The sequence below is a fragment of the Lycium barbarum genome, chromosome 7, assembly GCF_019175385.1.
Source record: "Lycium barbarum isolate Lr01 chromosome 7, ASM1917538v2, whole genome shotgun sequence".
In the NCBI taxonomy this organism is placed as follows: domain Eukaryota; kingdom Viridiplantae; phylum Streptophyta; class Magnoliopsida; order Solanales; family Solanaceae; genus Lycium; species Lycium barbarum.
Window position 1 is genome coordinate 124,859,207 of NC_083343.1, and position 14,579 is coordinate 124,873,785.

The 14,579-nt window shown below is 30.5% G+C and overlaps 1 protein-coding gene across 1 annotated transcript; it reads right to left on the reverse strand.

The window, feature by feature from the left end:
- Positions 1–395: 395 nt before the first annotated feature.
- Positions 396–5,449, reverse strand: LOC132604179 (uncharacterized). Its single transcript, XM_060317549.1, has 2 exons — positions 4,762–5,449; positions 396–1,447 (listed from the first exon to the last, which is right to left on the reverse strand). Exons 1-2 carry the CDS (start codon positions 5,251–5,253, stop codon positions 671–673), a joined length of 1,269 nt encoding a protein of 422 aa, XP_060173532.1. The 5' UTR covers positions 5,254–5,449; the 3' UTR covers positions 396–670.
- Positions 5,450–14,579: the final 9,130 nt, after the last annotated feature.

Below are 14,579 nucleotides of genomic sequence, written 5' to 3' on the forward strand. Positions count from 1 at the left end.
CCCCCATTTTTTTTTTTTTTTGGCTGATAAGCTGTTTTCAGCTTATAAGCTGCTTTTTTTAAACTAAGCCAAACGGGCCCTTTTTTTTGGGCTTATTTTAAACACAAAATGACTTATAAGCTGGTCAGCCAAACATTTCAAAAAGAAGTCAATCCAAACGGGCTCTTAATTCTTACATCTACCTTGAGAAGGAAGAGAGGTTGTTTCCGATACATCCTCGGCTGAAAGAATTGGTACATCTTTCGACAGCAAAAATAATTCTGCTCACTTAAGAGTAAAGTGTAGTTAGTTTGTCCGTGATTTAAAATAACATGTCGTATCACATTTAAGATGAACAAGATAAGCTTAAATGTAGATTAGCTAGACCAGTAAATATCGAATACCAAGATACTCCGTTGTAGCACCCCGATGGCTGGGTTGGAATTATTTTCATAACATTATTGTATCAACAGAAATGTATGTACAAATCGTGTTACACCAATTGAAATAGCAGAAACATAGGTACCGAGTTAAGGACAACTGCGTTGTCCCCTTTCTGTATTCATTTCTCTGTAGAGCTAACACTTCTTCTATCAGTTAAAAACTATTCAAAATCCTGCAATATCTGCGGGGACTTTTTCTAGAAATCAAACAATATACTATAATACTAGTATACTATCTTCGTTTAGCTTCATGGAGAGTCCAACAAACCTAAGCTACAGATTTCAGACCCTGATGGAGCTTCCCAGTGTGCAGTTTTATTCATCATCTCAGCAAATTCCCTCACACACTGATCCAATTTCAAACCATCGATTCTTCTTCTAGCCGCAGCAAGTTTCTTACCTGCCACTCTATCGAATACTTTCTCCCACCCGCTCTCCCACTCAGCATGAGCATCACATAGCTCGAGCGAGTTATTAGCCCAATCTGTCCAACTCCAGCCTTTATCTAGTCTATTCATGGCGAGCTCAACGCACGACCCAGTGCATGCGGGCGTGCAGGGCCGGCACTTGGCCCCACTTAAGGGGCCTCGACTAGAAAGTGCTGCAACCGGAACACCATAATGGGAAAGTGGAAAGTCATACTGACGATCTGTTACAACGCAAAAGGGTAAACGCATAGTTAGGTAGGGAACTTGTTGAGTGGTAAGTTGGGCTTTGAATGCGCTTTCCGAATTGAGCTGATATTTCCCTGCTGAATCCAACTGGGGAATCATGGAGAGCCTTGAAAGAGCGACAACTGATGTGTTATAGTTGCCAATGCCAAAACGATCATTTAGACCGCCATAGGAGGATCCTGGAGGGACTACGTAGTGACCAGGAATGAAGTTTTCGGGGGCTAGTGGTGCTGACCAGTAGCCATCAACTCGGGTCCGGACTATCCAGTCATAAGTGAAGTTGTTCTGCTTTTGGTAGTCTTGGATCATCGTCAAACAACCCTCTACCAAGTTGAAATATTGCAGCAGGCCCTGCAATTGATAAGATGTTGGCTCCATGTTCAGAGGAAAAAGAGAGGCGCAAAATGGGAAAGGGAGAGTGTATCTCATCGTCATGAAAGAGTTACTCACACAGATTGTTTACACCAAACCAAACTAGTACAAGACTGTGTCATGTATAGCCACTTTTATTAGTTAATCATTATTAAGTGCCAAATATGTCAAATTGTTTGGTTTAAAGTAAACAATGAGGACGAGCAAGTAATTTCTCGCCATTGCCATAAGCCCCTAACCCCCGGTCAACGCTTAATGTGTACAGCAATTGTTGCGCATAAGAGCAGCACCAGTGAGAGATATGAGATATAAAAAATCATGGTAGGAAGTGTTTTCCCTTTTAGTAGGCCTCATAATCGAATCCGAATTAGTCGGGATCCCAATGCGAATACTGAATACCGGATAAGAAACCAAAAAAATGTAACTTGTAATTACCTAAAAAATCAGAAGTAGACTCATTAACCCCTCTATTAGTTAATCATAAAAATTCCTTCTTTACCATTGTCATCAGACTATTCTTTGCCAAATTTTGGATTTGCTTTTGACTGAAGAAAAAGTAGGCGAACCATCTATTGACTTTTCTTTTGGATTACTTCATCACCTGAATTTACAATTTAGTTTTTTAAAAATAACTAAAATTATACTCCCTTTATTCTGACATATTTTTTTAATCCATTCCAACAAGAATGACACTTCCAGATTTAGAAAAAATTAAATTTACAATCTCGTTTTACCTTTTATGATATGATAAGCTTATAACCACACAAATATTATGTCATATTCAAAACACTAGTTTCAAAAGTTTTATAGCTACACAAATGTTATACTCCCTCCAGATAAACAAAAAGTATTCACTTAGCCTTTTTTTTAGGTAAAAAAAAGTGTCCACTTATCAAATCAAGAAATAATTAACCTTATTTTTTCAGATTTGCTCCTATTAAGTGTTATATGATCAAATCTCAATGCTTATTTAATTAGGGGTAATTTAGTCAAATTACCTATTTTTATTTAGGAATTAATATTTTTTTAAGGGGTATGCAAATGGCTAAGTGGACTCTTTTTTTGATCCGCAGGGAGTAACATGTTTAAAAACGCATAAGTTTCAAAAAATTTCATTTATTTCTTAAACTTTGTGTCGATTCAAATTGTGTCACGTAAATTGACACAGAAGGAGCTTCTCGATTCTCCTACATTCTCTTTTTGCGCTAGTACAAATGGCGTAGTGTAGATATCACCTAATAAAAAATGTTTACCTGATAATGACACTTTACCGAATCGAGACCCACCTATTATACTTACGTTTCCCTCTATTTCAATTTACATGACAAAGTTGAGATTTTTCACGACAGATTTACACCAAACCAAATGTTACAACAAATATCCATGCTTCTCCCTAAGGGTGGCAACATTATTTATCATTAATTATGTATTAATCTCCCACCTAACTCTAGAATCGTTTATTTTTCAGGTTTAATCAAACAGATATTTTCCAACCAAACAAAGGAAACTTATCAAATATACTTTTTAACCATACAAAGCTGTAATAATTTAATATAAGATGTTACTAATTCACATACTCCAATTAGATGCATTAATCCTCAACTAACCCGGCACCCTGATTCAAAAAGTCATACAAAATTTCCTTTTAATAATTGTGCTGTATGACTAAGCTTATGGGCCCTCTCCACCCAACCCCCCACACCTCTCATCAACATAATGACGGATAATATTATCCATTAAGACTTTTGGACATATGAAATTATCTATAAAAAAAAATTCTGCTTAAATTTTGAACTTTGATCACCAAAATTTTCACTCATTTCATTAATCACCAGGTCTAATTCTTGACGCAAAGATACATTAAACTAATCTCTAGAAGGATCTTCCACCAAAATAATACCCCCCCCCCTCCCACTTCAATTTATGTGAATCTTTTCGGAGTACGAGGGTCAAACTTTATAACTTTAACCGTAAATTTTGACACAAATTTTTCAAGTTTGTAAAAATAAAATTTGTATATATAGAAACTACATAAAAAGTACTATAAGTTATGATAATTTATAATTAAAATAATTTAGATAAACAGTAAAGAAAAAGTGGTCAAAAAACCACCTCATAGACTCCTTAAATAGTAATAGGTTCACATAAATTAAAATAAATGGAGTAATATTTTCAAGTGAAATCATTTTAAACTATTTCCACTAAAATGTGGAGAAAATTGACTTTTGAGAGCAGGGGCACATCTATTGGTTAGGGATTCACGCAAACCTAATAACTTTTGACCTAAAATTTAATTAAAATCGCTAGAGAAATTAATAAACTTCAAATTCGACATTGCTCTCTATAACTGTTTTTGCGTCGGTATTATTTACCTAAAAAATTATGTCGAGTAGTACTAACTAACATGAGAGCCACCAGCTTAAACCACCTCCCAACTTCCATTAAAATCCTTATAGAATTACATCGGATGCAACGAATACGCCACTAGTATCTGTTTGTTACCATCCTAAGTCCTAACCAACAAACACTACTCGACAATATAAAAACAAAAATTTTAATTCAACTATTTGTTCATCAAAGCTGAATTATTTACCATAATCTTTTCCAAACCCTTTAATCGTTTTGTAGGCAGGATAATGTGAGATATGTCAAGATTAAGTTTTGGATTAAATTTATAATTTATTTGATTGAAGGTATAAATTTATCTTTTATCGTGATAGATTTATACCTTCAACCAAACAGAGTATAATTATTTGATTAGGCTTCTAAAATCAGTTTATTTTAAAAAGTAATTTTCAAAAAAGTGTTTTTAATAGAAAGCAATTTGTGTTCGGCCAATTAGTTTTAAAATCACTTTTTGAGCATCAATCAGTGTTTGACCAAACTTTTAAAAAATGCTTCTACGTGTATTTTTCTCAAAAGTATTTTTCACAAAAAAGTATTTCTCTGAAAAATTAATATTTTTAGCTTCTGAAAAACAGTTTTTCCTACTCTCCGAAATCACTTATTTTCTCCTAAAAACGTAACCAATCACCTCACTTTTTAAATACAAGCATTATTGAAAAAATAAACACTTTTGGAGAAAAATAAGCCTACCCCAAACAGGCTATTAGTCCCGAATATCCCACCTTTTCCCATCAAACTTGATATTATCTTATCCCATCTCTCAGGTGAAATAAATCAGTCCAAAAATCATAATCCCAGAACTATAATCCCTGGATAACTTAATCCGCAAACCAAACCATTAAAAAGTTAAAAAAAAGAAAAATCAGAGGAAGGAGATAAGAATATACCTGTATACCATTAGGTGAGTTTGAACCTGTTAAAACTCGTAGTTGTGACTCAGTTTCCGGTATATGCTCTGGCCTGAAAATTCTAACACTTGCAATTCTTGGAGCAGCTTTTAACAATGATAATTTATAAGCTTTATTATCCAATGGACTATGAACAAAAAGATCAGAATTATTTGGATAAACTTTAAGTATTTTCTGTATAATTGAAGGACCTGTAAGCTCAAATCTACGGGCCCCACCTACTAAACATACAGCAATTCTTGACCCATCCAACCTGTCCTTACCCACCGGAAAACCCGACCCGGAACTGGAAAAAGGGTTGAATATGAGAGTTTTACCAGTTGATGATATGTTGGATATTGAAGAAAATGATATATAGATAATGAGGAAAATTGGTGGGAGAATTAATATTAACTTCTTTAAATCAAGATCTGAAACCCATTTTCTACAGAGATGAATGATTTTTGAAGGGCTTTTTAAAAGTGTTAACATTTCTCTAAAAGGTTTTAGAGAAAGTTTGTTGTAAAAGAATTGGATTTAATGAAGGAATATAATGGAGATTTTTCAACTACTGTTGATGAAGGGATATTTTTTTTATGGTTGAATCATGAAGGAAATGTTGGATGGCTCATACTTTTATCAGAAGATAGTGAAAATGACAACGATGATTATGAATTATACGATGATGATTTATAGTAGTAATGATATTGGGTAATAGTTATAAGGGAAAATTCAACATGTTTATAAGAGTTTTTTTTTTCCATTGCGTGCCAGGTATTAGTATTAGAGCCCGATTATATTTAGATTTGCGCCGCACAGGCCCATTCGAGAGGAAGTGCTCCTAGCAAGGATTTCATTAAACATATCAATTTTTAGAATATTTGATAATTAAAATTTGTTTCTTGAATTTTTTTTTTTTTTTTTTTTTGTACATTATGTTTATGAATCCTGTTAGTACTCAAAATCAAATATGATTGTGTTCTAGAAAGCAATGAGTTACGCATACAAATAGTAAATATCTCTCCCTCTCTCTTTTAATTAGTTAATGAAAGCAAGAATATTATGAAAAATCAAACTGGGTAATAATAATAAGGGGAAACTAAGCATGTTTATAAGAGTTTCGTGAACTTTGACATATCAATTTTTAAGATTTTTCAAATTACTAGGAGTCTATTTATTTTGATAATTACAATTGTTTTCTTATTTGTTTATTTTTAGTAAATTATGTTTATGAATCTTGTTAGAAATCAATTCAAATTTAATTGTGTTCTAGAAAGCAGTTAGTTATGCATAAAAATAGTAAATATCTCTTCTGTCTCTCTTTTAATTAGTTAAGGAAAAACAATAATAACTAATCATCGATAGCCATTTTTGCCACGGAGAATTATAGTGGGACATGGATGATGAGACACATAAGATATTTTCATGCTTAACATGAGGGCTCGAATAGAATGTGAAATTTTTTAGCATATAAAGCTTTAAAGTTTACTTGGCGCTAATCTAAATTAATTGAGTTTAAATGTTAGTATTGGACATCGAGTGATTAATTAACAAAACATTTTAAGGGAGATCAGAAATATTAAACATTAGCGAATGTTTATGTTCTTGATAATATCGTCTACCATATTATACTCCAAAAACTTTACGTAAGAGTATTTTTATCACATGTTATCTTAATAAAAAATATTATAAAAGAATATAAAAACATTTTAAGGGAGATCAGAAGTATTAAACATTAGCTAATGTTTATGTTCTTGATAATATCGTCTACCATATTATACTCCAAAAACCTTACGTAAGAGTATTTTTATCACATGGTATCTTAATAAAAAATATTATAAAAGAATATATATACTTTAACATTTACCATAAAACCTTACTAAAAATCAAGCTTGTACATATTCAGTTTAACTAGATGGCCTATGCCCGTGCTGCGCACGGGCCCAACACTTCGGATTATAATGTATCTATGTATATGTAGTTGTGTTTAGATAATGATAATATATATATATATATATATATATATATAGACTATGTTCAAAATACAATTAATATAACATTGTAGTTTGTGCTCCGTATCTAGAACTTTATTTTATTCGTGTTTGCTACGAAAATTTATTAATACTTTTTAAAAGAGAAGACTTTTTTAAAAAGAAACTATTTTCCTCTCTTTGAGATAAAACAATAGTAATATTTAAGCATCAGTTGATACTTTCAATTTTAATTCGATTAATTTAACGGTGTAAAATACTTATTATTTTTTATCAAATTTTGATTTAGATAATTCTAATTCAAATTATTACATTAATTTTACACGTTTAAAACGAAACAAAGTAGAAATTGATTTTTCCTTATTCTAAAGAGTCCATCATTATTAATTTAATTGTTTGATTTTCTAAGCATTTGTTTTTTAAAATTGTTTGTTTTATTAATATGGGATTCACATTTTTTTTTAATATTGCTTGATTATGTTAATATGGGGTTCACTTTTTTTTTCCCGTGAGTATGGATGTGGTCATTTCCACTTTTTTTTCTTCCATTTTTTTTAAAGGGTCAACGGACGATGAAGCATGGGTCTAAACCCATGCTTTATATAGTTTCTTCTTTTTTTATTTTTATTTTTTATATTGCTTGGTGTCGTTTAGTATGGGGCCCACCCTTTTGGACATTATTAGTTTGCATTATTTTTATGTATATAATATATATATATATATATATATATATATACACTATGTTCAAAACACGATTGATATAACATTGTAATTTGTGCTCCGTATCTAAAACTTTATTATATTAGTGTTTGCTAAGAATACAAAGTCTCCATTTTTTTTTGACATTGTTTATTTTTTTAATATGGGATTCACTTTTTTTTTTTTTATATATATATATATTGCTTGATTTTGTCAATATGGGATACTATGTTCAAAACACGATTAATATAACATTGTAGTTTGTGTTCCGTATTTAAAACTTTATTATATTAGTGTTTGCTACAAATACGCATGGTGTTTAATATGGGGCCCACAATTATTTTCACATTTATTAGAGTAAGGAAAAAATGAAAAAGTAATTAAATTCTATCTTATTTTAATTTATAAGTATTTTAAGTATGTTACTGTACAATAATTTCATTTGCTCCCACTAATGGATTGATACGCACGCGGTAATGAATCCATCATTATTGACTTAATGAGATACTTTGAAAATTACATGAATATTGTTTGATTTTTTAATATGGGGTGCACTTTTTTTTTTTGACATTATTAATTTGCATTATTTTTATGCATATATATATATATATACTATGTTCAAAACACGATTAATATAACATTGTACTTTGTGCTCCATATCTAAAACTTTATTATATTAGTGTTTACTACGAATACGAAGTCTTTTTTGACATTATTTTTTTTTAATATGGGGTTCAATTTTTTTTTTTTTTTGATATTGCTTGATTTTGTTAATACGGGGTCCACTTTATTTACCGTGAGTTTGGAGATGGTGGGTTCCACTTTTTTTTTATATATATTGCTTGATGTTGTTTAGTATGGGGTCAATATATATGGGGCCCACAATTTATTTTTTACAATTTTTTTTATGGGTCTGTTTAATATGAGGCCCATTTTTTTTTTATATATACTATGTTCAAAACATGATTGATATAACATTGTAATTTGTGCTCCGTATCTAAAACTTTATTATATTAGTGTTTGCTAAGAATACAAAGTCTGCACTTTTTTTTTGACATTGTTTATTTTTTTAATATGGGATTCATTTTTTTATATATATTGCTTGATTTTGTCAATATGGGATACTATGTTCAAAACACGATTAATATAACATTGTAGTTTGTGCTCCGTATTTAAAACTTTATTATATTAGTGTTTGCTATGAATACGCATCGTGTTTAATATGAGGCCCACATTTTTTTTAACATTGTTTGTTTTTTAAATATGGGATTCACTTTTTTTTCAATATTGCTTGATTTTGTTAATATGAGATCCATTTTTTTTTAATACTGGATGTTATTTAATACGGGGCCCACAATTTGTTTTTTACAATTTTTTTTAATACTGGATGTTGTTAAATATGGGGCCCACATTTTTTTTTATAATGTTTTTTTAGGGCCTGTTTAATATGGGGTTCACTTTTTTTTTTCAATATTGCTTGATTTTGTTAATATGGGGTCCACTTTTTTTTTCCCGTGAGTTTGGATGTGGTGGGTTCACTTTTTTTTAATACTGGATGTTGTTTAATATGAGGCCCACAATTTTTTTAATACTGGATGTTATTGAATATGGAGCCCACAATTTTTTTTTACAATTTTTTTTATTGCCTTTTTTTTTAGCGCCTATTTTTTTTTTTTTTTTTGTTGGTGGGGGGGGGGGGGGGGGCGGTCAACACACGGACGACGAAAGAAGCACCAACCGGTGCTTCTAATATAGTAGAAATATTAAAAATAATAATTTTAGATCAGATCAACAAAAGTAAATATTTCAATGGCCAATAAGACTACAACAGGTTCAATCTAGTGATCTCACGGCCTGTGGCCCACTTTGGCTTTGTCTTCCATGCTGACAATAGAATAAAGAAATCAATTAAAACAAATATTACTTGGGGATACATTCGAGATAATCACAATACTCACCTTGTGGTCTGTTTGGAAAGCCACCACGTGTAATTACTAGGATAGTAATTACGTAATATTATAATTACAACGATCTGTTTATTTATAATCACATAATTACAGTGTAATTATAAATGGGCTATTTAGTTGCACAACTGTAATTACACAGTTAGTTTAATTTAAAAATTAAATTAAATTATCAGAAATTAAAAATTAATTTTTATAAAATATATGCCTTTATAAATGATATTGGATTATGTATGTAACAACCCATTGTTTCTTGGAAATATATTAATTAATAATCATATATTTATAACTAATATTGTAAAAAATAATTGATCTTTTTTTTAAATTAATAATATTTTAATTTGATTATTTATAAAAATTAAAAGCATATTTTTTAGTGAGAACGTCATGGATTGAATGTTTAATAAAAAAATTAATATTTATAAATATAATATAATGCCATAACAAATTATTCAAATGTTTGACCCAAAAAAAAAATTATCATCTATAGGTGAAAAATAAACAACATGCAATGTGAAATAATAAGTCAATATTACTAAAGTAAATAAATTAAAATCGAAAATATAACCTAAATTTAAAATTCAAAGAAAAAAAGTTTAACATAATAATCTTATGTCAAATTCCAACATTACATAAGTAAGTTCCAACGTAATTTAAGTAAATATAATTTAAAAGAAAGGAATAATATAAGTCTATAACCTTATTCACAACGAAATTCTACTTTAATAACATCACTCATTATATGTCAAGTTTGTTAATGACTCATTCTTTCTAATATTAAGAGGTCTAGTTTCAAAAATTAGAATAATAACACAGTTATGTTAAATGAATAATAAAAAAAATATATGAGCAATTAAATGGGATCACAAGAAGTAAAGGTTGAGAATGAGTAAAAAGGAAATGAAAGATAAATAATATAATAAATATTTTAAAAATAAAAATAATTAAAAAGTTAAAGTAAAAAAGAAGTTAAAAATAGAAATTAAAATAAAACAAAAAAGAAAAAAGAAAAAAAAACTAAAAAAGTAACCCTATAATTACACCTAATTCTCAACCCCCCCCCCCCCCCCCGCCCCGAGAGTTGGAGAGTGTAATTACACCCTCTCAAGTACACCCAATTCCCACCTAACCAAGTAACTACTTGGCCAAATAAAAATGTCAAACTATGTAATTACACCCAATTACACCAATTCTAATTCTAATTACGTGAGTGGCTTTCCAAACAGGCCGTTAGTGTTGAGAAAAAAATAATTGAATTTGCCTTTCAAAAACCAAGGCAACAAAAAGAAAGAGAGAAATTAATAAGGCTATATTCAGTGACATGTTAGTGGTTTTAACTTGGATGCATGGAAAAGAAATTGCATTATCAAATTACTTAAAAAATAATTAAAATATTTATAATAAGTAAAATTAATAACTAAAAATAATAAAATTAGGGTGAATAAATGTTTGAAAGCACGACAGCGCGTGACGAATTAATATTTTCGCGTGACGAATTAATATATTTCTACTTATTTTAGTAATAGTATGACGACGACAGTGGTCCTGACCTACGATTGAATAATTGATAATAAAATATAGGAAAACAACAATCAATTTATTAATTAATACGGTTTAGGAAGATTGCCAAGTCTGAGACGTTTCAATTATCCACATTAAACTAGTATTGAAGAGCTTGATCTAAATAGTTGCTTCCTGTGGGTTCTTTGAGCCTGTTTGGATTAACTTATAAGTTGCTTATAAGCTGTTTTCAGCTTTTTTGAGTGTTTGGCTGGTCAGCGTAAAGTCATTTTGTGCTTAAAATAAGTTGAAAAAAAAATAATTGGGCTCATTTGACTTAGCTTATCTAAATAGCTTATTTTCAGCTTATAAGCAAAAAAAAATAAGTTAGACTACCCAATTTATTTATTTTCAATTTTTTTTTTTTGGCTTATAACCTGTTTGCACATTATAGGCATAAGCCCATCCAAACAGGCTCTTATTCTACTTTTTAAGAAAGATTTAAGTTAAATATACTGATAGTATAAAAAAGAAAATCAATTGAGTATTTCGCTCGCACAATTTCACTCCATTATATTAATCTGTATATTCTGCAATAGGAGGTGTTTAAAAATACAAGTTGTAAAGTAGGAGGAAGAATTAGATTATATCTCTACTTTCAGAGACATATAACCCAAAATAATTCAAATTTTTGGCACCTCAACTTTGAACTTGTCATTTTTTTTTTTTGTGTGTGTGCGTGTGTGTGTGGCGGTTTTTTTAGGGGGGGGGGGGGGGTACAGGTTGACAAGCATTACGGCACACTTTTTTTGATTACTGCTTCTTCAAAGTTCAAACAGTTGGACTTTGTGGTTCAGATTTAATGTCGTGCTATTACATTTACAATTTAATAATATGCAAATTAAATGTTAGTTGAAAAAGTAACCAATCCGATTCGAGATCGTGCTAAGTATGTTCTCGAAAACACATGCATGCTTGAGATACAAGGAATGAAAAGGAAATTGGTTTACTAAGCAATGCGATTAATCATCATTTTCCCAACATGAGGATGTTTATATGCTACAAATTATTTATTTAAAAAGCTAATTAATCATCATATTCGCAACATGAGGATGTTTAATTATATACCTCAAAGTTTTTATATAAATGCTTCATCAATCTTTCATAATCAATTTTTAGATTTTCAAAATAGGATGTCGAAACAATTAGATTTAATCCACACAAGATCAAGTAAATGAATAGACAATGATGAACACTTGATATAGAGTAGACAAGTAGAGAATACCTCATAAAAGTCAATTCTTGGTTGAAACGTCATTTAACTTTAATGATTTTTTCAAATCTTATTGAAGTAGGGTAGAGAAAAATTATCGTATTTGTCTTAGGAATCACAATCAATATATGTAAAACAAACAACTCTTCAAATGTAACCTTTTAGGAGAAGCGTAATTCTTCAGTTATGGAATCATCAATTAGCTGAAAAGTTAATTAAATTTCTATAAACATAAAATGCATACCTTAAACTCAATACTTTTGATTTGATTACCTAAATCAAGGTATTAACTATGGTTCGGGAATCTTTACATATTTAAATATAGAAAATCTTGTCTACCCTTTTAGGAGAAATTTTTTCATTGAGTTGTTGTTGTTGTTTTTTTTTTTTTATGGGGAAAATGATCAAAATGTTTTTTAGTATTGAACTTTCGTTCCATTTGGTCCTTAGTGTATAAACACGGTGTAAATGATCTTGAACGTATTCTAAAAAAGTATTAGTTTGGTTCTAAGCAATATAAGTAAAGATGATTGTTTTGTTTCCGTTAGTAAAAAAAAATGGAGGTCCTTGGCATGTACATTACACGTGAGCAATCAAACTATTCCTAACCCCAACTTGAAAGAGTCTTGAAATTTTTTCCGATATAGGAGTAGGGCTTGAAGAAAATTGTAATTTTATACTAAATAATAAATATATCCAATGGATTATGCAAGAAAGTCTAGAATGTCTTCGCTTGCAAAAAGTAGATTGTGTATGGAGGAAGATACCGAGGGCTTCGATTATTTTAACAGTAAGAATAGCGATTTATTTTACTTATATGGCTTAGAACCAAAATGATATATATATATATATATATATATATATATATATGTTACAGTTCACTTTTATGCGGGTACATAAAAACTTCTAAGAGATGTGGGCTCTATTCGAATTTTCGTATTTTTAGAGTCGCCACCTAATTTATTAGAGAAATTAGGAAAACCAAGTGGAAAAGGGTTTATCAAACAAGAGAAAATTCTTTTAAACCAGAGTTGGAGGTAAGGGTTCTGGTGATCCCCTATGGAAGGATTTAACCACCCTAGTATTAAGAATCCGTAGAATACGGTTAGCGTGGAAGCTTCAATGTGTGACTACCTGTGATTATTTGCAAAAAGAGTTTTCTTTCTTGTAAAACTGTCATAGCCTATCATAACTCATTTTTTGGCAAAAATCTTTTAGGGAAAAAGAGTTGGGTTTCCTTTGAAAATATGTATAAGGGTTGAACTCATTGCATTTCCAGACCAAAACACACTTAATATTTCTCTTAAGTAGAGTTCCACTAATTTGGTCCAATGTCATGTCATTTTAGTCTTTATAAAATTTGAGAAAAAATGATTTGAGTATATTTCCTTCGTAAATATATCATAGTTTAATAAGTATAATTTTTTTTTTTTTTTTTGTAATTCATTTATCTCAATCCAATTTTAAGGTCAACCATATCCTATTTTTAAACCTTTACCTTAAACTACAGTTAAAGTGTATCGGGCAATTTGCAGGATTGCCCTTCGCTGGAGGTGGTCTTTAATTTTTACCCATCAAAATGGTGGTCTTTAAATTCTGCCCTTCAGGCAAAATTTCTGCTTCAAGGCAGAATTTGCATGGGCAGAAATTCTGCCTTAAGGCCCAAATAGGCAGAATTTGCATCAGGCAGAATTTTGCAACCTCTACCTCGAGAAAATTCTGCCTTGCGATTTTTTTTTTTTACTGAGTTGGGGTTCGAACCCACAACCTCAGGGTGTTAGGCAAGGGGCAATACTTAAAGACCACCAATTTAAAGGGCAAAAATTAAAGACCACCCCAAATGAAGGGCAATCCGCGCAAAAAAAAGAAGTGTATCTTCTCTTATTTTTTCAACTTAAGGTTTGGGCTTTGGGCCCAAAAAGGTCTGCAACAAAAAACCTCAAGTTCTCAAAGTTTTGAAATCCATTTTTGATTTTTTTCTGTTCTGGAAAATCAATTTTATCCTCTTTATATCAAAAATCAATTTCCAGTTTTTTTCTAAAAATAAGCTCACAAACAGTTTTTTCCATATATATATATATATCACTTTGCCAAAAATCCATTTACCGATTACATGCATGATTTATCTTTTATCAAGCCAAGTTTAAAAAAAATTCCTAAATCCTAACCATCGGATTTCAACAATTACAATCATTTGTTTACATATACAATATTATAATTAAACATAATGCAAAATGAAAGAAGAGGGTTAGGCTGGTGGGCTCACCTAAGCCCATCAGTTGCCATTTTCACTCATGATTGGGCCTTTATCTCCTCGGACTCGATCAAAAAAACAAGTTGAGCCTTTGGCCCAACAGAGTTTACGGATAATCGGCCCAAGTGACTCGCGAT

Excerpts from the sequence above, each read along its gene's own strand:
- LOC132604179 (XM_060317549.1), bottom strand. The coding sequence starts at position 5,253 with ATGTTAACACTTTTAAAAAGCCCTTCAAAAATCATTCATCTCTGTAGA. Across the intron at positions 1,448-4,761 it reads ACTCACCTAATGGTATACAG|GGCCTGCTGCAATATTTCAA; the intron begins GTATATTCTTAT and ends TATCAATTGCAG.